Genomic DNA, 26,232 nt, shown 5'->3' on the forward strand with positions numbered 1-26,232 from the left:
CATTATTTTCCCTGTAACAGACATTAAGATAATAGGTCTGTAATTACAAATGTTGCCTTTGAACCCCATTTGTAGATTGAGGGATAAATTTGCACTTCCCTAGTCCATAAACACCACCCCCTTAATCCAAAATTGGCTGCATAATTATGGCTAAGAGTTTTCTTACCTCCCCTACTGCATCCTTTAATATAATTGGATAGATCCCATCTACTCCAATTGCCTTTTTTATGTCTAGCTTCAATAATTTCTCTTCCACTTCCTTTTCAGTTATTACAAAATCATTTAGCTCTGCATTAGAGTTTGATAAAATTCTGAATCCTCTTCCCTAAATAATTTATCGTGTTAATGTATATGAAAATACCTATTCAATTTGTCAGCAATCTGATCAGGGTCATCATCAACAGTTAAACCACTGAAATAAAGTGGCCCAATGTAGTTCCACACCTTCCTTCCACTGTAAGCATAGAGGTCATTCCTGTTGTTCTTTGCATCCTTCACCAAAAGAGATCTCTCGTAATATGCTTTCGCTTGCCTAACCTCCTTTATGACTTGATTACTAGTTTATATCTACCATACGTTTCTGTCCCATCTGATAATTTATATGCATCCTCACATATCTCATTAGTTCATTAGACATCCATTTAGGTCTAAACCTTGAACACTTCTTCTTACTTGGTATGAAAAGCTTAGTAGCGTCTATGATTATTTCCCTTTTTTTTTTATTATTTGCTGTTGGTAACTTCATCAGGTAACAATAGCATTAGCAGAGGCAAATGATGCAAGAAACCAAGCTTACAGATAATCAGCAAAAAAAAAAAAAAAACACGACACCTCCCATTTCACCTATTCATTCCTTGAATAGTTTATCTAGATAAATTCATTCGTTAAATTCATTATTTATCTTGAATTTATTAAGCTATCAACTTCCATGACAACAAATGGAAGTTTTTTCTATCAATCAACCTCCTGCTGGCTAAAGGCAAACTTCTACACATCTATTCTCAATCATACTCCCTCAATATGCATTTGCTCGGAAAACTTCATATCTGACTGCACAATTACCCTAGATCTTTTTCATTTTTCACTACGTTCGCTTGAGTGTATACCACACAATTTGTACATTAAACTGCGGTTACTGCTACCCATATGCAGTATTTGCATTTGTCAATATTAAACTAAAGTTGGCATTTCTCAGCCCATCTACCCAACTTTTCAAGATCCTGTTGCAGTAATATACTGTTATTAGCATCATTAACACCCTGCCAACCTTTGTATCATCTGTATCATCATTAAGACTGATATACCTTTAACAACATTGTTGGAAAAAATATAGAAAACAACAATGGGTCCAACACCGAACTCTGGGGGAAACCACTGGTAACATTATTCCACAAAGTGCAATGTCCATTGATTACCACTCTGTCTTCTCCCACTAAACTATTTCTTTATCCATAGCAGCAAACTTGCCTTTAGTGCAACACTGCTCCAGTTTGCACAGCAGTCTTTTATGTGCAACAGTATCAGAAGCTTTCCTCAAACCCAAGTATATGATATCAGAATTAATTTTGGACTGAGTTCCATTGTGACCACATCATATCCAATTAAACTGGTCAGAAAATATTTCCCCTTAACAAACCCATGCTGTGTCTGGTCCAGATAATCCTGACTTACTTCTGTTAACAGTGACTCCATTATTTTACCTGTAACAGAACTTAAACTAAGACGTCTGTAATTAACCATGTTACCCTTTGATCCCCTTTGTGAATTGGGTATACAAATGCACATCTCCAGTCTATGAGTATCTCTCCTAAATCCAAGGCTGCTCTCATAATTATGGCTAAGAGTTTGCTTACTTCCTTTGCTGACTTCCTTAATATAAGTGGATAGATCCCATCCACTCCAGTGCTTTTGTCATGTTTAACTACAAGAATTTCTCTTCTACTTTCCTATCAGGTTATTACAAAATCATTTAACTCCCTGTTAGAATTTGATAAACTTCTGGCATCCCCTTCCCTAAAGAATTCCTAATGTGTGAATGTAGATGCAAAACACTCATTCAGTTTGTCAGCAACCAAAGCAGAATCATCAATAGTCAAAGTATCAATATTGAGTGGACCAATTTGATAAAACTCTTTCCTTCTAGTGTTTTCATAAGTAAAGAAGGCTTTGCTATTTTCCTTTGCATCCTTCGCCAAAGATTTCTCGTAATCTGCCTTCGCTTGTCTAACCTCACTTGTGATTTGATTACAGAGTAGTTTATATCTAACACAGACTTCTGTGTGACCTTATAATTTATATGCATCCATGCATTTTTATTCTCTGCCATGAATCTCATCATTTCATCTGACATCTATTTAGGCCTATACTTTGAAGAATATTTCTTACTTGGCATGAAAAGCCTAGTAGCTTCTATGATTAATTCCTTGAACACTTTCCATTTAGAATTTTCTGATGGTAACATTATTAGTTGTTCTCATGGTATAGAATTTAAAAACAGTCTGAGACCATTGTAGTCAGCTTTACAAAAGCAAAAACCCTTCCCATTACCCTTGATGATAGTTACATCTTTAAGTAAATCTCAAATGAATACACTGTGATCACAGTAGATATTTTATCTGCAGATTCTTAATGCATTAATAATCACTGCTGATAATCAGATCAAGAGTATTACTCCTCTTGTTGTCCCTCTAAAAATTCTGCTGTCCAATAAATCCACAAAAGTCTTGCTACTCGTTCAGTCTATAACACACTCCTGCTCTCATTTTTGCTTTCCCAGTGCTTATGTCACTGCAAACTGACTCAACATTGCACTGGTCACCCATTTTAACTGGATGCACTGCCTTAGATTTCATGTGCTTCTTAACTAAGAGCATAACCCCTTTCCTAACCTGTCTGTATACACTGTATTTTTTCCCTTAATCAAATTCTGTATCCCTTATATCTGAGTAACACTACATCTCTGATATCCCAATAATGTCTGCATTTAATAATCTTGACTAGCACTTTAAATTCATCAAATATATTTAGTTGGTCTCACCGCCTAGAATTTAAAAGTTGTCTCATACCACAGTAGTTACTCTCATGAAAGCAAAAGCCTTTCCTTTTTACCCTTGACAGTAGTTACGTCTTTTGTTATTGTAATAATAATTATTTTTACAGTATAAGTACAATATATTTAGTTATTGTAATAACACTATCTAATTTCCTGCACAGATACAACAGTGGGTATGATAACAATATTATTTGTTCAGAAAATCAGGAATTATGTTATCTATATAATGTTTACAAGCCCAAATGAGAACTTATGAGTTTATGATCTGATTGATACTCATTATATCAGAGGATTGGATATTCTAATCCAGAATTCTCAAAAATGGCACATCGTACAACAAAAATCACTAGAAATATGAAAAATATTTGTAAAATCTGGAAATATGAAACATATCCGGAAAATCTGGAAATATGAAAAATATCCAGAAAATCTGAAAAATACATTCATATCTATGGTTGCATATCTTTAAGAATCTATGCAAAAAAAAAAAAAAAAAAAAAAAAAAAGTGCTATTCTCTCCTTTACATTCCTCTATTTTTCACTTATTTAATGAGATTTAATAACTCAGTACAAACTGCATTTGTAAATTACAGTTACGCATTAGCATTAGTAGAGGAATATGATGCAAGAAAGCACGTTTATGCAGCATCAGCCAAAAAAAAAAAAAAAAAAAAAAAAAAACGCTCCCATTTCACCCCTCCGTTCATTCCAAATACCTGTCCAGCTCAGCCTTAAATTGATTTAGGCTATCAACTTCCACAACAAAGGATGGAAGTCTGATCCATCAACCAACTACCTGCTGGCTAAAGCTGTCTGTCAAACTTCCACACATCTATCCTACATCTGTCTTTCCTCAATTTCAATTTATGCCCTCTCAGGTGATTATTCTGAGCAAGAGGAAAAATCTAATGCTCCTAAAAACCAAATAACAAACAAACTTAAGAAGAATGGTTATTTTTTTATCCTCCATGTGAAGTATTTTTTCCCTCTGAAACACATTCAATGATATTCCCTCTGATACTCTACCATGCATACAATTAAAACTAACATTGCAGTATTTTCTGTCAACAGTACATGACAATATTTTCATTTACTGTCATTTAATTACTTTTAAAAAATTTAACTATTATTAATAGTTAAATTTTTAAACACTAGCACCACCTATGATTTGTAAACACTAGCACCACCTTTTAATCATAACATTATACACCAATTAGTCATATAATTTTGCATTAGTCATATAACGTTCATTGATATTCCCTCTGATACTCTACCATGCATACATTTAAAACTGACATCACATTTTTTGTCAACAGTACATGACAAACATTTTCATTTACTGTAATTTACTTACATTTAACAAATTTAACTATTATTAATATTTGTAAACACTAGCACCACCTTTTAGTCATAACATCATACACCAATTAGTACATAACTTTATAGATGTACTTCAGTTGTTAACCCTTAATATTCATTGTCTGCTTCTCCAAAATGTTCAGCCACTAGATAATGAGTCACTAAAGCAGAAAATTTTAAAATCAGGTACCTCTCAATCCGAAGAGTGCCAGATTTTAAAAAGTTAGTTGCTTGTTCCAGCGATCAACATGTGGTTAATTGCTGGAACAACCTTCCATCTTGTGGGAGTGGAGAGTTTGAAAAAAATTCAAGGAAGAAATAGATCAACTCCTTATTTTTTGTTGCTGCTGCTGCTGCTTTCAAAGATTTCAAAAATAAGTTCTGAAAATTGCAGCATTTTGGGAATAAGCATTGAGGTAATTGAGGTGTAAAAGGCCTTGAATGGTTTAAGCAAGCTCATTGCTGGTGGAATTCTTCCTCTTACTCAGATTACGTACCTGAGGGGGCATAAATTCAAATCGAGGAACGACAACTGTCGAACAGATGTGTGGAAATTTGTGTTTAGCCAGCAAATGGTTGATTGCTATAACAATGTTCCATCTGTCGTTGTGAAAGCTGACAGATTCAATAAATAGAAGGAAGAACTGGACAAACTCTTGGAGCAAATGGATAGGTGAAATGAGAAAGGTTTTTTTTTTTTTTTTTTTGTTTGTTTTTTTTTTTGATGCTCCATAAGCTTTCTTTCTTCCCACTATTAATACCAATACTAAAACAAATCATGAAGCAACCACTGACCTACTGTAACTAACTAGCTATACTTTTTCACCACGCTTCCCAATATCACACACGCACGCACACTCACACACAGAGAAAGAGAGAGAGAGAGAGAGAGTTTGTTTTTAAAAATTATCCCCATTGGATAATATTTAAAAACAAAAGTACAGCAAACCCCCGCTGTTCGCGGGCGTTACGTTCCTGAGAAATTCCGCGAATACTGAGTTATGGCTCCCATAGTAATAAAGGGGTTCCGTTCCAAAGTATGAAATATATAAGAAAAACTAGTCTAAAATTTTGTCTATGTATGTATTATATGTATCTTCATAATATGACTATGTACATAGACAGCACATAGTGAAATGCAAGCATATGCCATCGAAATGAAAATAAGAAACAATTTAATATTAAATGTAATATTTATTAGAAATTTCAAACAAATCTTTCAAACCAGGGCCTTTACTAGCTAAAAAACTTATCCAGCCAGTGCTATCACCAATTTCGCTAAAGTGTTGATAAAGGAGTTTTGCCTTTTCACGAATGATGAGTGAACTTAACGGAATTTTATTTTGAGTTCGGTCTTCTATCCACAGATTTAAAGCCTTTTCCATTTTTGCTTTAACATCACGAGTTACAGAGCAAATTTTTGAAGCAATCAGCGCGTTTTCACGGACACTATGGCGGATTTTTTCTTCCAATTTCTTGATTGATCATACCGTTGACTCATTGATTTTATAATGTTTTGCCACTGAGGAGACACTTTCACCATTAGAAATTTTATCTAATAACTCAATTTTATTTGCTAATGTTATCACCTTCTTTGATCTTTTTGCATTTCCCTTGTTATTCGTAGCCATATCTTTGTTGTTTGTTTGTTTGTTTTTTAGGAGCGTTACCAACTAAGGCCATATTGCTCCGGGATATGCGGTGGTCATTTCCTGACCTTTCCGCATCCTCCGTATTTAGTGGTGACGGGCTTGAATCCCAGTCTAATCAAGAAGTGTGTGCTACGCACTGCTGCTCCTTCCCACCTGGCTACGGAGGCGCCCATATTTTTGTATGGGTTAGAAAGAACTTGTCCACAATAAAGTCACTTTCTTCCATTAACACACTCGAAAAAGTCTGTTTTACACTGAAAAATTTATGGTAGATTTATCACTTTTGAAAGCATATCAATTTATAAATTGATAAATTTATTCAGTTTATAAGCATATAAATTAAAAGCAAACGACGAAACCTTCCATGACAAGCGCATAACACATACTAAACAAGGATTAGCGAGAAACATCCACGCTCACGATTTTGTCACCCTTCTCCCCCCCCCCCACCAACTGAGTGCTGTTTTGACTGGGAAAGATAATTTTAGCCATGCCCATGTTTTTTTATGGCGGAAAATGTTCACGGCGCTTTAAAATTCACATTTTTTTAGGTTTCATTTTATATTAAATCAGCGACCACGAATACAGATACCGCAAATAGCGGGGGTTTCCCATATTTGTCTTATTAGAAAAGAGGCCTTGTGCGTCGGGTTGCATTATATCATCAAAGTTTCTTGCAACGACTGACTAACTGGTTAAAATAAATTTATTAAAATAAAAATATAATATATACATAAGATAAAACAGAAATAAAAGCGTTACAATACACTAAGATAAAAGAGTTAAAATATATATAACAAAGCATTAAAATATATAGTAACTTTCGAAGTGAAGTGCCTCTTCATCAGCTAGTCTGTGTTGTTATTGTTGTTGTTATTTAGTTTTTAAGAGCATTAGCAACTAAGGCCATATTGCTCCGGTGCAGTGGTCATTCCCTGACCCTTCCGCATGCTCCGTATTTGGTGGTGACGGGCTCGAACCCCGGTCCAATCAAGAAGCGTGTGCTACGCACTGCTGCTCCTTCCCACCTGGCTACGGAGGCGCCTAGCTAGTCTGTGACTGTTGTACTTCAGTATATATTAATGGTTACAATAGCACAAGTCAGCTGGACGTGATCATGTATCACGAGTCTGGTTTCGATAAAGCAAAATTACGTACACGCGATGATCGCCAGCACTCATCGCACTGCAATACAGTGCATTCTATAATAGGGTGTAAATGTACTCCCTTCGTCCGATTCATAGTACTATTATTGGTCGTTATGTGTAGTGCTTCAAGCCATGAGCGCTGGTGGTAATCATGTGAATAGTTGATGATTTCAATATCCCGTTGGGGATCAAGATTGTGCTGCTCAACCCAATAATGTTCGGTGACTGCGGAGCATTCAAAATTAGCGGTTCACAGAGTCACCTCATGTTCAGAAACCCGATCTTTCAATCTTCTACCAGACTCACCTAAATAACACCACCCACAATCCGGACAGATAATACGGAACCACACCGTAGGAAAGGAGGAACAGGTGTTTACACCTTAGAAATAATGGATTGTAATTTCCTCCCCGGAAGTTGCACGCATCGTATATGATGGAGATGCAAAATCCTAACAAGACATTCCAATATGAGGCGCCTCCGTAGCCAAGTGGGAAGGAGCAGCAGTGCGTAGAACACGCTTCTTGATTAGACCGGGGTTCGAGCCCGTCACCACCAAATACGGAGGACGCGGAAAGGTCAGGAAATGACCACCACATATCCCGGAGCAATATGGCCTTAGTTGCTAATGCTCCTAAAAAAAAAAAAAAAAAATAACAATAAATAACGTTCCGATATGCCCAGATAACAGAGGATGTAGGTGGTAGAGATAAATTGATGGCGCGAGGCAGGTTAGATTTCGTAACAAATTCATGAGCCTGAAGCTCATATCTATCTAGAACATGAGGTGGATAGCCACAATTTGAAACCTCCATCCTAATTTTTGAAATCTCCAATTGCCTGTCACCAATCGAACTAAAGTGAGTCCAAGCGCGGGAGAATAATGTACGAGCAGTGCTACGTAAATGAACAGGGACGTATGCAGAGCCATAACTGGTAAATTAGCCTGCGCATATTGGCTTCCTAAAAACAGAAGTTACTAAACGCGAATCCACGCGTTGGACTAACACATCCACACATTGGACTAACACATGCAAATGCATGGATTCACGTTTAGTAACTTCCATTTTTAGGAAGACAATGTGCGCAGGCTAATTTACCAATTATGGCTCTGTGCACGCCCCTGGTCATTTACGTAGCACTGCGCGTACATTATTCTGCCGCGCTTGGATCGACTGGTTTCAGAAATTAGGGCAGAGCTTTCAAATTGCAGCTATCCACCTCACGTTCTAGATAGATGCGAGCTTCAGGCTCACGAATTTGTTACAAAATCTAACCTGCCTTACGCCAATCAATTTATCTCTACCGCCTACATCCCCTATTATCCAGGCGTATCAGAACGTCTTGTTAGGATTTGCGTCTCCATCATATATGATGTGTGCAACTTCCGGAGAGAAAATTACAATCCATTATTTCTAAGGTGAAAACACCTGTTCCTCCTTTCCTACAGATTGGTTCCATATACTGTATTACGTGTATGGATTGTGGGGGGGTATTATGTAGGTGAGTCTGGTAGAAGATTGAAAGATCGGGTTTCTGAACATGAGGTGGCTCTGCGAACCACTAATTTTGAACGCTCCGCAGTTGCTGAACATTATTCGGTTGAGCAGCACAATCTTGATCCCCAACGGGATATTGAAATCGTCGACTATTCACGTGATTACTGCCAGCGCTCATGGCTTGAAGCACTACACATAGCCACCAATAATAGAGGCGCCTCCATAGCCAGGTGGGCAGGAACAGCAGTGTGTAGCACATGTTTCTTGATTAGACCGAGGTTCGAGCCCGTGACCACCAAATATGGAGGATGTGGAAAGGTCAGGGAATGACCACCGCATATCCCTGGAGCAATATGGCCTTAGTTGCTAATGCTCCTAAAAACCAAACAAACAACAAACACCAATAATAGTACTATGAATCGGACGAGGGGAGTATATTTACACCCTATTATAGAATGTACTGTATTGCAGTGCGATGAGCGCTGGCGACCATCAAGTGTACGTAATTCTGCTTTACCGACACCAGACTCGTGATACATGATCATGCCCAGCTGACTTGTGCTATTGTAACCATTAATATATACTGAAGTACACCAGTCACAGACTAGCCGATGAAGAGGCACTTTGCTTCGAAAGCTACTATATATTTTAACGCTTTTATTATATATTTTTTAACTCTTTTATCTTATTGTATTTTAATGCTTTAATTTTATTTCTGTATTATCTTATGTATATATTATATTTTTATTTTAATAAATTTATTTTAACCAGTTAGTCGGTCATCGCAAGGAACTTTGATGATAAAAGTATTTGTCATCATTTTTGTCCTTCAAAAATGGCAAAAATGATAATGAAAACTATTTTAACTACTGATTTTCATTATGACTGAATTTGATGTGGTTTCCTTCAATTATACTATTCTGGTGTTACAGCAGTTAAGTTTCAGTTTCATATAATTATACTTCTTATTGACATCCTGTATTGTGCCACCTCACATATCCATCCCTGATTTTGTTTCAAGGGTAATTTGATTTTTTTTTTTTTCAATTTTCTTGGATAAAATTATTATTTAAGTAATTTTATTTAATTTTGTTCAATTTTATTTTATGCAGCCTTTGTTCAATTTTATTTCATGCAGCCTTAATTTAGCAACCATGGAGTGAAGTTGTTATCAGTTCATGTACTGGTCTGAGGATAGGACCAGGCAAGGGTTGAAACATCATCTTTAAATAAAACTTGGGGTGTAATTAGGTAATAGAGGTGTATAAAGCCTTGAATGGTTTGAGCATGCTCAATGCCGATGGGATTCTTCCTCTTGCTCAGAATAATCACCTGAGAGGGCATAAATTCAGATTGAGGAAAGACAGATGTAGGATAGAAGTGTGGAAATTTGCCTTTAGCCAGCAGGTAGTTGGTTGGTGGAACAGACTTCCATCTTTTGTTGTGGAAGTTGATAGCCTAAATAAATTTAAGGCTCAGCTGGGCAGGTATTTCGAACGAACGGAGGGGTGATATGGAAGTTTTTTTTTTTTTTTTTTTGTTTATGTTTTTTTTGGCTGATGCTGCATAAGCTTGCTTTCTTGCATCATATGCCTCTTCTACTAATGCTAATGCTAATAAATTAACTCTGAATTTTATTTGAATTTTAATCACAGACATTAACAAATGGTGCATACATCACCTACATCATGAATCAATAAAAGCCATTTATAAAGATTTTAATCTTACACCTCATCTTCGATCACTAAAAATACTGTTATTCCAAAAGTTCACTCTACTCGGTCTCTCAATGGCTAACTGTGAACCAATGAGAAGGAACTACCATTTGGATCTCATATTCACCACAGGTAACTGTAATATCCTCTAGGCTCCCATGCTTTCCTTCTCTTTGAACAATCATGGGGATTACAAGGAAACAACATACATAGAAAGGACAGACAGCACAGGAGGGACTTGTTAACTAGAGTTATGCTCTTATGTGTAGCTGAGAGTTATGCTCATAGTTAACATGCACATAAAATTTAAGGCAATGCAATCAGTTGACATATGTGGAAAATAAAAAGTTGAGTGAGTTTGGTACGATGGGACTGGGGGGGGGGAAATAAGAGTAGAGGTGTAGTAGTAGTAGTAGTATTTGAGGTTTTTTGGCACAAAGGCCTCTTGGGATATATTGTGCCTGTTTATGATTTAGCTATTACTAATTTCACATTATTACTATTAGATATAATAATACAAATCTATGCATTTTAAATACAGAAACAATTTCTTCAAATTTGCTTTATTACTGAGAATATGTGATAAGGTTAAATGTTTCTGTAAGTTGGATATGAAGCTAAAGCTACATTTTCAAACAGATGAAAGTTCAGGACATTCAATCAGGATATGTTTTATTGTTAGGTGCAACTGGCAAAAGAAACACTGAGGAGAATTGTTTCCTGGAAGCAAATACAGAGAGTTGGATGCGAATGACCAATGCGGAGCCTTGCCAGAATCACTTCTTGTCATCTGCTTCTCCTGAAACTAGATGACCACTGTTGTGACTCTTTTTTAATCTGCAACAGTTTATTATTGATTTGAGTTTGCCAGAGATGAGACCATTGTTTTCTACATGTTTTTTAATAATGGATTTGTAGTCAGTGTAGGGCACTTTCAGTTGAGTGGAAAATCCAGAGTGGGATGTTTAGCAGTGGCATCCGCTTGTTTGTTTCCTGGGATGCCAACATGGCCAGGGATCCAGCAGAAGGTAACTTTCTGGCTACACCTTGAGTACTCCAAACAGGTCCGGAAGCTTCATTTTAGGAAGGATGTAGGGTTGCTAGAATGAGTATACAGAAGGGCAATGAGACTGGTGAGGGAAACATGGGTGCTCTTAACAAAAAAAGACTTAGATTCTGCAAATTGCACTGTCTGAGATTTGGCACATGTGTGGTGATCTGAATGAGATGTATAAGACCTTGAATGGTTTGAGCAGGCTCTATACTGATGGGATTATTCCACTTCCTCAGGTTTACAAACCTCATGGGCATAAACTCAAATTGAAGAAAGACAGTTGTAGAATAGATAGTAATTTCATGTTTGCACCGACCAACTGAAAAGAACATTATTACTAAGCATTAGCATTAGTTGAGGCATATGATGCAAGAAAGACAATTGCTTATACAAGGGGACAATCACCTCCTTATCCTTTCTAGCAAAATTCCTGTATATCATTGACAAGACCTTATTACCTACTCTGGCAGCCTTTCTGCATTTTGCAGAAAACTTCATATCTGACTGCACAACTACCCCCAGGTCTTTTTCATTCTCCACTACTGTTAGTGTACCACACAGTTGTTACATTTCTATATTTTGCTTATATAGAAAAAAAAAAAAAAACAAAACTTCTCATTTCAGCCATCTGGTCACTGCAAATGTTTGTCTAGTTCAGCCTTAAATTTATTTAAACTATCAATTTCCTCAACAACAGATGAGAGTCTGTTCCAACAATCAACTACTCGCTGGTTAAGTAAGTTTTAAAGACCACTTTCCAGTGCTCAAATAGTTGACAAAGGCTACATACAGTAGCCTAAAACTTCTATGTTATGTTCTTTATTTTATATATGTTATCATTTGAATATCTGTGCCTTATGTCAGTTTTCATTTTATGTGTTACTGTATGTACTCTCTCGCTTAGTAATAAAGCTCTTTTCAATTGGTCATTGCAAGCAAGAATCTATATATATTCAACTTCTAACCTCACAGGGTTTTTGGCTCAAGTTATAGAATAGATGTGCAGAAATTTTCTTTTAGCCAGCAGGTAGTTGATTGCTGGAACAAACTTCCATCTGTTGTTGTGGAACTTGCCAGTTTTAATTAATTCAAGGAAGAAGTGGACAAACTTTTAGAGCAAATGAATGGGGAAAATGGGGAGGTTTTTTTTTTTTTTTTTTTCTTTTTCTTTTTAGGCTTATGCTGTATAAGATAGTTTTCTTGCTTCATATGCCACTGCTAATGCTAATATCAAAATATTTTTTTGTATCCAATTCATTTGTGACCACATGGTAGTAACCAATGAAATTAATAAACCTATGCTGTGTCTGGTGTATAATTGCAGCCTTGCCTAGATGATCCTGCATTACTTCTTTTACCAGTGATTCCATTATTTACCCTGGAACTCAAGTTAAAGTAACAGGTCTGTAATTAGTCATGTTACACTTTGATCTCCCTTTGTGAATTGGTGATACATTTGCACGTCCTCAGGGAACTCCTCTGAATCCAAGGATACTCTCAAAACTGTACCTAAGGGGTATGCTTATTTCCTTCGCTGGCTCCCTTAATATAACTGGATAGATTCCATCCACCCCAGGTGCCTTTATTATGTTTAACTTCAACAATTTCTCCTCCACTTTACTCTCAGTTATTACAAAAACATTTAGCTCTTTGTTAATGTTTGATAAACGTCTGGCATAACCGTTCCCTAAAGAAATCTCATGTGTGTGAATATAAATGCAAATTATTCGTTCTGTTTGTCAGCAACCTGAGCAGGATCATCAGCAGTCAAATCATCAATATCAAGTGGACAAATTTGATTCATCCCCTTCTCTCTAGTGCAGTAGTTCCCAAACTGTGTGCTATGGAATATTCTAATTTTTCGATGGAAACAGAGGGATACTCGACATCTGTCGAACACCAGTTGAACTACTAACTCTAGGTAGTTCGCATTTCCAACATTACTTATTAAGTTGTTTGGACCTAACTACTTAATAAACGGAAATGTTAGGTTTTTCTTTTGGCCATGAAAAAATTACTGAGACTCTAAGGGTGCTGTAAACCGAGAAAGTTTGGGAACCTCTGCTCCAGTGTTTAAATAAGTAAATACGGACTGGAGATGTGCAAATGTATCCCCAATTCACAAAGGGGGATCTAAGGGTGACAGATGTAATTACAGACCAGTTAGTTTAACTTCTGTTCCTGGGAAAATAATGGAGACACTGTTTAAAGAAGCATTGCAGGATCATTTACACAAGACTGCAGTAATAATTCAGACACAGCATGGGTTTGTTAAGGGGAACTCTTGTCTGACAAATTTGATTAGATACTATGATGTGGTTACAAAGGAACTGAATGCAAAAAAGAATTTTAATATCATATACTTGTATTTCAGGAAAGCTTTTGACACTGTTGTGCATGGAAGACTACTCTATAAATGGAGAAGTATGGTATTAAGGGTAAGTTGCTATAATGGATAAAAGGGTGGTTTAGTGGGAGAACACAGAGAGTGATAATCAATGGATACTGCTCTTCATGGACTAATGTTATTAGTGGAGTCCCCCAGGTTTCAGTGTTGTGCCCACTGTTGTTTTGTTTATTTATCAATGATATTGATGAAGGTATATCAAACTTAATATCAAAGTTTGCAGATGATGCAAAGGTTGGCAGGGTTGTTAACGACAGTAATGGATCTAGAAAAGTTGGGAAGATAGGCTGAGAAGTGGCAACTGTAGTTTAACATTGACCAATGTAAAGTACTGCATATGGATAGAAGTTTGTTATTTGGTTTTTAGGGGCATTAGCAACTAAGGCCATATTGCTCCGTGAATATGCCGTGGTCATTCCCTGACTTTTCTGCATCCTCCGTATTTGGTGGTGACGGGGTCGAACCCCGGTCTAATCAATCAAGAAGCGTGTGCTGTGCACTGCATGGATAGAAGTAACCCCAGAGAAACGTACCAGCTGTGTGGTACTACACTTAATGGCGGGGCCGGAAACCTGGAACGAAAAATTATCCTTCAGGGGCCAAAAGGAGCAATTATGGAAACCGAAAATTTTCCACCTCTCAAGACTGTAAATCCTGCTTCATTGGATTTGCAACAAACTGACTCTGACTATCAAACACAGAAGAGGATGAAAACAGATGTACCTCAAATGGAATATTCATCTTTCCTAATACTGCGTTCCCTAATGAATCAGTCTTTGGGTACTTTGTCTCCTTTTTATATACAGAAATGTCTAGAAAGTCAACAAAACACCAAACAGTAGATAGGACAAACAATACCCCGATCTCGATACCATCTACTGCTAAATTAGATTCAGTTACTGCAGATCACAAGGAAAATTCAGTTCATGTTAAAAAGAAATTATCTGATAACACAGCTATGGATATTGCAGAAAACAATACTTGTAATGAACCCATTCTAGATCTTCATGCAGAAGACGACATGGACACACGTCCATTCTTTTCAAAAAAGGACAAAATAAAAATTAACCGTCACAAGCAGAACAACATTAAAAAACAGACAGATTCAACTTCTAATTCAAAATCTACACAATGAACAACATAGTTCAATGGAATTGTAGAGGCTTTCGTAGCAACATAGATGACATATATGAACTAATTGATCGTTATCATCCTGTGAGCATATGCCTACAAGAAACAAATCTAACACCACAAGTGTCCGTGTCAGTTAAATTTTACACTCTTTTTCGACAAGACAGGACAAACAGTGCTCATTGTGGAGTGGACATACTCATAGACTCAAGGGTTCCTTGTAAACAAATTTCTCTTCAAACTGCCTTAGAAGCTGTTGCGGCTCGTGTAATGATTGGCATTTCTTTAACGATCGTCTCAATATATCTCCCTCCCAATCAGCCATGCACGATTCATGAACTAGAAAACCTTGTGTTGCAATTACCGTCACCAGTCTGCCTATTAGGAGACTTTAATGGACACCATCCACTATGGGGATCCCCCGTCTCAGACAGACGCAGAGAACTCATTGAGACACTACTAGACAGACAGAATTTAACATTACTGAACACAGGTTTACCCACTTATATTCATTTTCCTACCGGAGCATCATCTGCAATAGACCTCTCAATCTGCTCACCGATCCTCTTCCCAAGTGTCAAATGGACAACACTTGACAATCCTCTCAACAGTGATCACTATCCAGTTATATGCAGAATTCAAACCACGAATTCCAAAACAACTGATACACAAATGAAATGGAAATTTTCTAAAGCAGACTGGACAAAATATAAAAGTCATGTCTCTTTTGATGATCACATCATTGAGTCTTCCTCTATCAATACTATCACCGAATATATCACAATGCAGATACTATCAGCTGCAAAGATTGCCATCCCACTGTCTCAATTAAGAAATCGTAGACATACCAATCACTGGTGGAACGATGATTGTAATAAGGTGAAAAGAGAAAAAAATGCAGCATGGAACTCATTCTGAAAATGCCCTACCACTGCCAACCTTATTAATTATAAGAAACTTAGAGCCAAAGTACGGTACATCAGGCGAAAGGCAGGCGCCTCCGTAGCCAGGTGGGAAGGAGCAGCAGTGCGCAGCACACGCTTCTTGATTAGACCGGGGTTCGAGCCCGTCACCACCAAATAGGGGGGATGCGGGAAGGTCAGGGAATGACCACCGCATATCCCGGAGCAATATGGCCTTAGTTGCTAATGCTCCTAAAATCCAAACATAATATCAGGCGAAAGGCTAAAAAGGACTCTTGGATAAAATTTGCTTCATCAATCAATAAAGACACTGAAGCCAGAATAATATGGAAAAAAATAAAGCAGCTAAATGGTAAATACCCTACATTACCTGCACCTATTTTTAATTGGAATGGGAAGGAGATCTCTAATCCCGAAGATATTGCAAATGCCTTAGGAACTGTGTTCTCTGAATTGTCCGCCTCCATTGCGTATCATCCATCATTCCAAAAAATTAAAGCTGCTGCTGAGAAATTCAAACTAAATTTCAAAACTACCTGCTGTTTACCCTATAATCAACCACTCACACTATCAGAATTGAAAGAATCTATAAATATTTCCCACAACAGTACCCCTGGCCCTGATGGAATTTACTATGTAATGCTTAAAAATCTAGATCAGCAATCGTTATCCTCTCTGCTAAAATTTTACAATCGGATATCTTATGAACACACATTTCCTAGCTCCTGGCAACATTCATATGTAATTGCTATCCCAAAGCCAGGAAAAGATCACTCGATTCCTAACAACTACAGACCGATCTCTCTAACCAGCTGCTTAAGTAAAACTTTGGAAAAAAAATGGTGCACCGTCGATTAACGTGGTACCTTCAGTCTAGAAACATAATCAGCAACAATCAGTTCGGCTTTCGGAAGAATAGATCATCCTTAGATCTCATGATAAAGGCTGAATCAAATATAAGAAACGCTTTTATCAGGAATCAACATCTCGTCATGGTGTGTCTCGATATAGAAAAAGCTTTCGATACCACATGGCATTATGGAATCCTAAAGGATCTCCATTCTATAGATATGAAAGGGCATTTACCATATTTTATTCAAAACTTCCTTTGCCACAGGACATTCCAAGTTCGATACCGGCAGGCTCTGTCTCACACATACAGACAAGAAGAAGGAGTCCCTCAAGGCTCTGTCCTCAGTACCACTCTATTTGCTATACGAATTAACAATATCACAAACAGCATTCCAAACACTGTTGACTCATATATTTATTTATTTAATTATCATATATTTATGCTGATGATCTTACCTTGTCCTGTCATTCTCAGACTATAAATTATATTGAGAGACAATTACAAATATCAATAAATAATATTGAACTATGGATGACACAAAATGGATATAGACTATCAAACCACAAATCTATGGCCATGCATTTCTGCAACAAGTGCAAAATGCATCCAGAACCCGAGTTACACTTGGCCAATCATCCTCTTCCAATGGTTAACAGTATTCATCTCCTAGAGCTAAAATTTGATAAGAATCTAAATTTTCAGGAGCATGTTAAACACCTACGAACCACCTGCTTTAAGAAAATTAACATACTTCGGGTCGTCTCTAGTACATCCTGGGGTGCAGACCGGTACACGCTGCTCCACATGTATAGGTCTCTAATTAGATCTCGCCTAGATTATGGAGCGCCTGTCTATGACTCTGCTAGAGAGAGTACTTTGGCTCGTCTTGCTCCTATCCAACATGCTGCCCTTAGGATTGCCCTGGGTGCATACAGAACATCACCAGTTCAAAGTCTGTATGTTGAGGCTCACGAACCCCCACTCAGTATCAGGAGAAAGATGTTACTGTTAAATTACTCGGCTAAAATTAAAAGCTTCCCCACTCATCCTATTTGGCCACTTTTTTTTTTTTTTTTTTTTTGGTAGTTGTTGGCGCATAGGCTTCTGTGGCCATAATGCACCTCCAAAGGTTTTTGCAGTACTTTGATCCAAGCCCGAGGCGGGAATCGAACCCGCGACCTTTGGGTTGCCAGGCAGGCACTTTACCCACCCGGCTAGCCCGGCCGGCTATATTATTTGGCCACTACTGTATGATCTGCAGTGGAGAACACACTATGGAAACAAACTCAGAACAATCCGACCTGCTGGTATCAGATTACAGAACCTATTAGAACGCTGGAATATTTCCTTTCATAATATCATCAGAGATTTAAAAGATCCGGATCCCCCATGGATTACCTTAACTCCTTCATATGATGATTACTTTGAAAAATGGGGAAAAGGTGCTGTAGCAGATATTAACATCAGACAATTGCATTTTGTCCATGAAGAAAATTATTCCCACTTTTCTAAGATCTACACTGACGGTTCAAAGTTGGGCAATAAAGTGGGTGCAGCTGCTGTCTTCCCTAATACAACTGTTTCTATTCCACTTCCAGCTGAATGCAGCAGCTATACTGCTGAACTCTATGCAATTAAACTTGCCCTGGAAAATATTTCACTCTTGTCAACGAATAAAAGTATAGTATACACAGATTCCAAGAGTGCTCTCTTAGCTCTCACAAACACCTCACCTTGCAATTCTTTGGTAAAGCTAATAAGACAAGAACTGATACATCTCCATGAGCAACATCGCACTGTTGTCTTCTCCTGGATCCCAGGTCACAGCGGTATTCCTGGAAATGAGTGCGCTGATGATGATGCTGCAAAGCATCCCTCCAACATAGCCTTATCAAATGATCTTGTCCCCTATCCTGATTATAAACATAAAATACAGGAAATATGTATGGAACAATGGACTCTTCTGTGGAAAAAGCAAACACATAATAAACTGTTTCAATTGAAATCTGAACCACAATTATGGACCTCTAGCCTCCGTAAAATTAGAAAGGAAGAAGTACTTCTAGCCAGAACCCGAATTGGCCACTCACCTTACTCATCTGTTTCTGCTCACAGGAAAAGATCCTCCTCAGTGCATGCACTGTTTGCAGCCGCTATCAGTGAAGCACATTCTGATTGAATGTAGCTTGTTCGACACTGCCCGACAGTCTACTTTCAGCTCCATCTCAAACCCCTTGTCACTCAACAGCATCATAGGTAATGACGCAAAACTCTCCAAATTCTTCACCTACTTGAAAAAAATTAAAATGTATGACCAACTCTAATTGCTTCCAGAGCAGTTATCACATGTATACTTACTTACTTTGATAGGCGCAATATGGCCTATGTAGCCCTTGCGCCAGAAATCCCATAACAACAACAACACTTAAGGTGGTAAAAAATGTAAAAGACCTGGGAGTAATCGGACAGTCAGATATGAAGTTTCCTGAGCAACAGCCAGAGAATGTCATGGGGTATTGTCAATGATGTATAGGAATTTTGCTAGTAGGGAAAAGGAGGTGATTATCCCTTTGTATAGGGCAATGGTCAGGCCACATGTTCGCAGGCTCAACCCATTCAAGGCCTGACCATGGTCAGGCCTTGAATGGGTTGAGCATGCTGAATTCTGATGGGATTCTTCCACTTGCTCAGGGAGCATAAATTCAAACTGAGAAAAGACAGTTGTGGAAGAGATGTGTGGAAATTTGCCTTTAGTCAGTGGGTGGTTAATTGCTGGAACAAACTTCTATCTGTCTTTTTTTTTGGCTGATGCTAAATAAGCTCATACACTTGCTTTCTTGCATCACATCCTCCATTACTATTACCTCCATTACTATTACTATTACTGATATAGCCGTGTGGTCAGGAGCGAGAGTGCATCGCACACGTTCCTTGAGTGAACCAGGGTTCAAGCCCGTGACTACTACTAAATAAGATAAATATCCATATTGACGATTTATTGTAAACTCTACTGACCTAGTTGTCGTGCGGGAGTATAAACGGAAAATTTATATCCATTTTGGCCTATACTTTTAAGAGTATTTCGTAGTTGGTATGAAATGCCTAGTAGCTTCTATGATTGATACCTTCACAACTTCCAATTTACAATTTGCTGATCGTAACACTATCAGTTGGTCCCACTGAATATATGCAGTGGGACCAACTATCAATGCAGCCTTGATAGCTTCAGCAAATTTTTCAAATAACATATGGTACATACAACCATAAAAACAAACCAGTTATAAGTTACATTTAAAAGTACTTGAATTCTGAAAAATTTCAGAAGTGAAAAAGAGAGTAGTTACAGCTGCATTTCTCCCAGTTGATTGCCAAACTAAAGGTTTAACTAAACACTTTCTTCTCCAGCTGTTTTTCCTTTCTCTGACGAAGTGGAGCATCATGGTTGAATTTCTCATTCTATTCTGAGTTGTTTCATTTCTATAATTCTATTTTTATATATAATGAAAAACTTTCTACAAATTCACCATTTCAGCTTCTGATAATGCTAATCTAGTTAAAGCATTTTGGAGTTTTTCATTTCTAAGTTTTTTCAGTTCCAATCACTCCAGGTAGTTTATACATCAACAGATAATATTTTATTTCTCTAAAATTAGCATTATTGTTCTCAATCTATAAGTTAACACAGAGAGACATACCATCCCATTTGACTTTTTCAAGTTCCATATCCCATTTATTTGGGATATGAAAATAAACCTGGATTGCTAATTACTTTAAAATCATTACTATGTATGGAATGAACATATGACCTACTTGTACAATCATTTTTCAAATAAAATCTCATAAATGAATGCAACTATACACTCACCTATCACGAACAAACCCATCGATTATATCTTTGGCATGGACATCAATTATAAGCACAGTATTAAATTTCTTCCTATCATTTTTACTTAACTGAGATCGGACCTGAGGACAAAATATGTAATCAAAACTTCTTTAAACAAAGAAAAAAAAAAAAAAGAAAAGAAATTATAAATTTATTTCTTTTATATTTATAAAATAAATTTATGTTCTGGAAATTATCAAGGACTACTAATGTTTTTCCATTACATAATGACCAAGAATAGATGAAGCTAGGATGTAACAAATATTTTTATTGTTATTTATTTATTTACATACAAATATTCAGAATATGCAAACCTTAAGCACTCTCTCATACACTCAAATTCACTCATTCACTTTCATCCACTCCATGCGACCTTGCCACTTCACCTGATATTTAATAGAAAAGAATAGCTGATAGTGGTGGAAATCAGCAAACCTCTAAAAGGGCCTATTGTTTCCTATACAGTTCTGGTTCACTGTTGTAGCATACAAAATGGTGATAACATGCAATAAATAATAACTAGCTGTACCCATTGTGAAAATTTTGCAATTGGTAGCAGAGTTTTTCTCTAGCTGTCCTAAAGAAATGTAGTCTGTGTGATCGTGAGCAGGTAAGCCAGTATGCATCGAATCCTTTCTCATTTCTTATTTCTGTAAAATAAAAATATTCTTTCTTTTAAGGTAGGCAGCGCTAGCAGAAGAAATTGGCCTATTCTGTAAAATAAAACTATTCGGATTTTTTACTATTTGGAATTTTTTATTTTCCCATGTTTCTACACACCTACAAAGAAATATCTTCAATTTGAGACCAAATCAGTTAGGCCTATCATACACAATGGCTACAGCTAGCTGTACCCTTTGCTAAAATTATGCAAAAATTATGGTAGCAGAATTTTCTCTAGCTGTCCTGAAGAAATGTAGTACCCATGTAGTATCAATGTGTACGTGTAAATGTATTCAGGACTGATCTTTCAGAATGATCCTGAATACATTTTCAGAAACACAAAAGGGCATGTTTCTTCTTTGCCGCAGGGTACATTCAACATAACCAGTCACAGTAGCATGGCGACGGACACGTCTTCCACATTCTGACTGTGACATACTTCTAAATCCTTAAATTACTTACCTTAAATAACCTCAAAACAAAAAACAAATAAACTCAAAGTTGATAACGATAAAATGATGAGTTCTGAAATGTAACGAATGGCAATGAGTGTATAAGCATGTGTGCAACATGGGCGTACATATAGTGAGCAATGCAATGGAATTCTAACAATTAGTTCTTTCTTTTAAGGTATACAATTTCACAATTGGTAGCAGAGTTTTATTATCATTTATTTATTTATTTTTATTTTTTATTTTTCTCAGAACAAAGGACACGATTGTGCAAACAAGCAAATTGTTAATCAGTTAAATAGTTAAAGTACAAATTATTAATCTGAAAAAAATGACATCAACTTAGATAATTGTTTAACAGTTAACATTTTCCTGTGGCTCCACTTATGAAGTGAATGTTGAACTATTCTCGTTTATACTACAAAACTGGCCTGTTCTGTAAAATAAAACTATTTGGAATTTTAAAATTTTAACAACTTTCTCACACCTAGGAAGAAATATCTTTAATTTGAGACCACTTCCATCCCGATCCGTTAAGCCTATCTTTCACACTGACTGTCGAACGAAACTGCTTCCATATTAAATATGTAGATGATAATTTAAAAAAATTATGCATAAAGTAATATTTTAAACAATGAGATACTAACAGAATTTAGCCCCCTAATATTTAATGTCTAAGTTTGCTTATCAAGGTATGCCACTATAACAGGAACTAGAAAAATTAAGCAATTAAAGCAAGAGTGGCAATTGAGGTTTAATAGGAAACTTCATTTTGGTGGCAATAATCTCAAAAGAACATAACATTTCAGTGAAACCAAATTCAAGGTAGTGAAGAATGAAAAATGGCCTAGGTCTAATTGTATTGTCTGACAAGAAGTTCCACGAACAATACTTTTTTTGTTTTTGCATAGCTTTTATTTTTGATTACTTTGCATATTTTTTTTGTGTTTTGGCTAATAAACTATATTCTAGTAATGCTATAACTAATTTAAAACTCTAAGACCTTAATGGTATAGTGCAATATATTTAACTCAGTAGCACAGAATACAGGTAGTTCTCGACTTTATGAGTTAATTCGTTCCTAGCGTGCGCTCGTAAAGTGGGAATTTATTTCTCATAGACATAATGTTAAAAACAGGGGTTATGTTCTCAACAATGAAATTAGTTAGCTAATTAGTTTATGTTTAATTCCAAAGAAATGAAAATATTCCAAAGAAATGAAAATGTGGCCTGTAAGATCAAGCAAATTATAATAATAAAGAAATTATTTAAAACTTACAAATGTTAAAGAATGTTTATTCTTCATCATCATCATTGACTAAATGCACACTCGTTGATCACCTCATTACTGGCTCGGCACGCGTTGGTTTGTTGCACAAGGAGTCGTATTCTTCAGAGAGGCATCTGTTTCCAAGATAATCTTCTCTTTATAAATTTCAATAGCATGCATGAACATTTTTTAAAAGAATGCACAAATTGTAACGAACACAATTGCCGTGGAGTAACAACTCAGTGGAGTTGGCTTTCTGGTCCATAAAGATATAAAAAACATTTTGGAATTTAAAAGTACATCACCAAGGGTGTCAAGACTGCTACTCAGGATTTCTAAGAGGTATAAGCTAAAGGTTATAATGATTTATGCACCAACATCGAGCCATGGTGATGAAGAGGTTGAAGAAATGTACACCGAAATTAAGTCTTCTAGATGAACAGAAAACTCACTACACTATCATTATGGGGGACTTCGATGCTAAGATTGGAAAGAGACAAAATATCACAGAAAGGGGACCTATAGGAAAATTTGGAATTGGTGAAAGAAATGAAAGAGGTGAAAGACTTGTGGAATTTGAAGATTCTCGAGGAATGTCAGTAATGAACACTTTTTTTTTCATGAAAAGGGTAAACAGAAAGTGGACATGGAAGAGTCCAAATGGATTAACAACTAATGAAATCGACTTCATCCTCACTAACAGAAGATATATCGTGAATGATGTTACTGTCCTGAACAAGGTAAATATTGGAAGTGATCACAGAATGGTAAGATGCACACTTTATATAGAGGTAAGAAAAGAAAGGAAAAAAACTGACTCGAGTAAATAATACGAAGGTCTTTGAGATAACAGAAGAGGAGAAAAAGCAGTATGTACTGGAACTTAAGAACAAGTTTAAGCTGTTGCAGACTGTTCAGGACCAAGATATCGACGAGGAATATTACAACTTTCTAAAAGTGATAAAGCCCAAGAAACTTATAGGTAAAAAGAAATCCAAAGAAGAAAAAATTAGTCAAGAAACACTTGTCATGATGAACCGAAGAGGACAAATGAAGAGCATGAAAAACACTGACAAGGAGAAAATTGAGTATACTGAGTTATGCAAAGCCATTAGAAAGAGACTCAGAGAGGACATAAGAAAATTTAACACAAGAAAAGTAGAACAAGCATTAAGGGAAAACAAAGGACTTAAATCAGTAGCCATGAGCAGTAATACAGAAAGACAAATGATACTGAAACTGAAGAATAGCATTGGTGTACTTATAAATAGCAGAGAAGGCATAATTCAAATAGCAGAAGACTACTATAAAGAGTTATACAAGGAGCGAGGGAATGATGCTAGCAGTGGGGAAGATGGATTGCAAATTAGTAACACATACAATATACCTGATATCCTTCCTGATGAGGTAGAACATGTGTTGAAGAAAATGAAGAATAACAAAGCCCCGGGGAAAGATGAAGTTACTCCAGAGTTATTAAAATTGGGAGTAAAGTTTTAAGCAGTAAGGGATGGAAGAGAGAGAGGCATCCCTTGAGAAAAGTAGAGTTAGGATTGCGGAACCCTTTGGTTCCGAACAGGATTATTCAGCTTGATGTAGTGCTATGGTCTTTGTCATTGTTAGTGATCATCCAATTTGGTGTCCATCTGCATCCAGGTTCTGTTTAGAGTAGTAAGAATTCCTGCGTTTAAAGAGGCTGTGTGCAAAGTCAACAAACGAGGTGAACCTGTTGAGGAGTTAAGATGAGATTTTTGACATTTTCAGGATCATATACTTCAGTGATTATTTGCAGTTGAGCTCTTAGGTCCTGATAAATGTGGCATTGGAAGATTAGGTGATTGACTGTCTCTGGTGATCCACAGGGGCAGAGAGGTGAGTCTGTTAGTCCAAGAGAGTACAACTTGGAGTTTATACTGCCATGTCCAGTTAGCAAAAAAGATAGGTGAAGTCCAGGCCAGAACCATGTAGCATACCATTTGTCGAATATTTTAGCATCTGGTAGGAATTCATATGTGGTTCTTCCAAGTGCCAAGACAATCCACTCGCTTTTCCATTCATTTGTCATTTCTTTGATTATTCTCTTGTTGTCTTCTTTAGTTGACATGTTCAGGTTTATTGCATAGTCTCTGTTTTTTGCAGAGAGGCTATTCCTTCTGTAGTATTGAAGATGGTTGAAGACTAATTCATGTTGGATTGGTAGCTTGCCGCATATGACCTGGAGTGCAACTGTGGATACTGTACCGGAGGCTCTCAAGATTGCAAGCAGGAAAAATTTTTGGGCCTGCAGTAGGTATTTCTTCACAAGGCTGTTGGTGATTCTGTGGCCCTAGGCACCTGCAGTATAACAAGCAATGGGGATGAAGATTCATTCATAATACAGTCTGAAGGTTGAAGGCTTGATGCCCCAGACTGCCTTAGAAATCCTGATTAGTTTTCCTGTAACCTGCTTAATCTTTTTTACTATATACTTGGCGTAGTACAATGTGTATACAGATAGGACAGAAGGGGGAAGTTTATGCTCTTAGTTAAGAAGCAAATTAAATACAAAACAGCACACCCAGTCACCATTGGTGGCCAGTACAATAGTGAGTCCGGTTGGTGGGATATGGTGGGTGGGTACCTATACTAGAAAGATAAAAACACTGGGAAAACGAAAATGAGAATAAAAGTATGTTATCTGAGAAATGACTGTGAAGAATATACCAACCAAATATACTGAGAAACAGAGTGGCTCAGAAAATCATAATATCATATGATCGGAGATTTTGACTTTCCAAATATTGACTAGAATTTGTGGGTTGACCATTCACACACTAGCATGATTTTGCAGATTTATTGGATGACTGTTTTCTATAGCAGCAGGTTACAGAGGCAAAAAAAGGAAACAATAATCTTTATCTAGTTATCAGCAGTGATTCTTCAAGCATTTAAAATCTTCAGGTAAAATACCCACTGGATGGCAATGATCACAGTGTCCTCTAATGTGGAATTTAATCAAAGATATAACTACTGCCAGGTGTAAAGGGAAAGGATTCTGCTTTCATAAGGGTACCTACAGTGGTTTCAGACAGTCTTTAAATTCCATGCAGTGGGACCAACTGATAATGTTACCAACAGGAAATTCTAAGTGGGAGGCATTCAGGGAAGTAATCATAGAACTTACTAGAC

The 26,232-nt window shown here is 36.8% G+C and overlaps 1 protein-coding gene across 1 annotated transcript in view; it reads right to left on the reverse strand.

Annotated features, from left to right (window-relative positions):
* The window catches only part of Dhc98D (Dynein heavy chain at 89D), a 971,787-nt gene that overhangs the window by 738,620 nt on the left and 206,935 nt on the right, over positions 1 to 26,232 (reverse strand). The window contains exon 17 of the mRNA XM_090387912.1: positions 20,659 to 20,759. Coding sequence (XP_090244038.1) covers positions 20,659 to 20,759 — 101 coding nt within the window. The remainder of the gene's footprint in view (positions 1 to 20,658; positions 20,760 to 26,232) is intronic.

This window comes from Mastigoproctus giganteus, chromosome 2 (genome assembly GCF_048544385.1).
Source record: "Mastigoproctus giganteus isolate SK-2022 chromosome 2, ASM4854438v1, whole genome shotgun sequence".
Lineage (NCBI taxonomy): Eukaryota > Metazoa > Arthropoda > Arachnida > Uropygi > Thelyphonidae > Mastigoproctus > Mastigoproctus giganteus.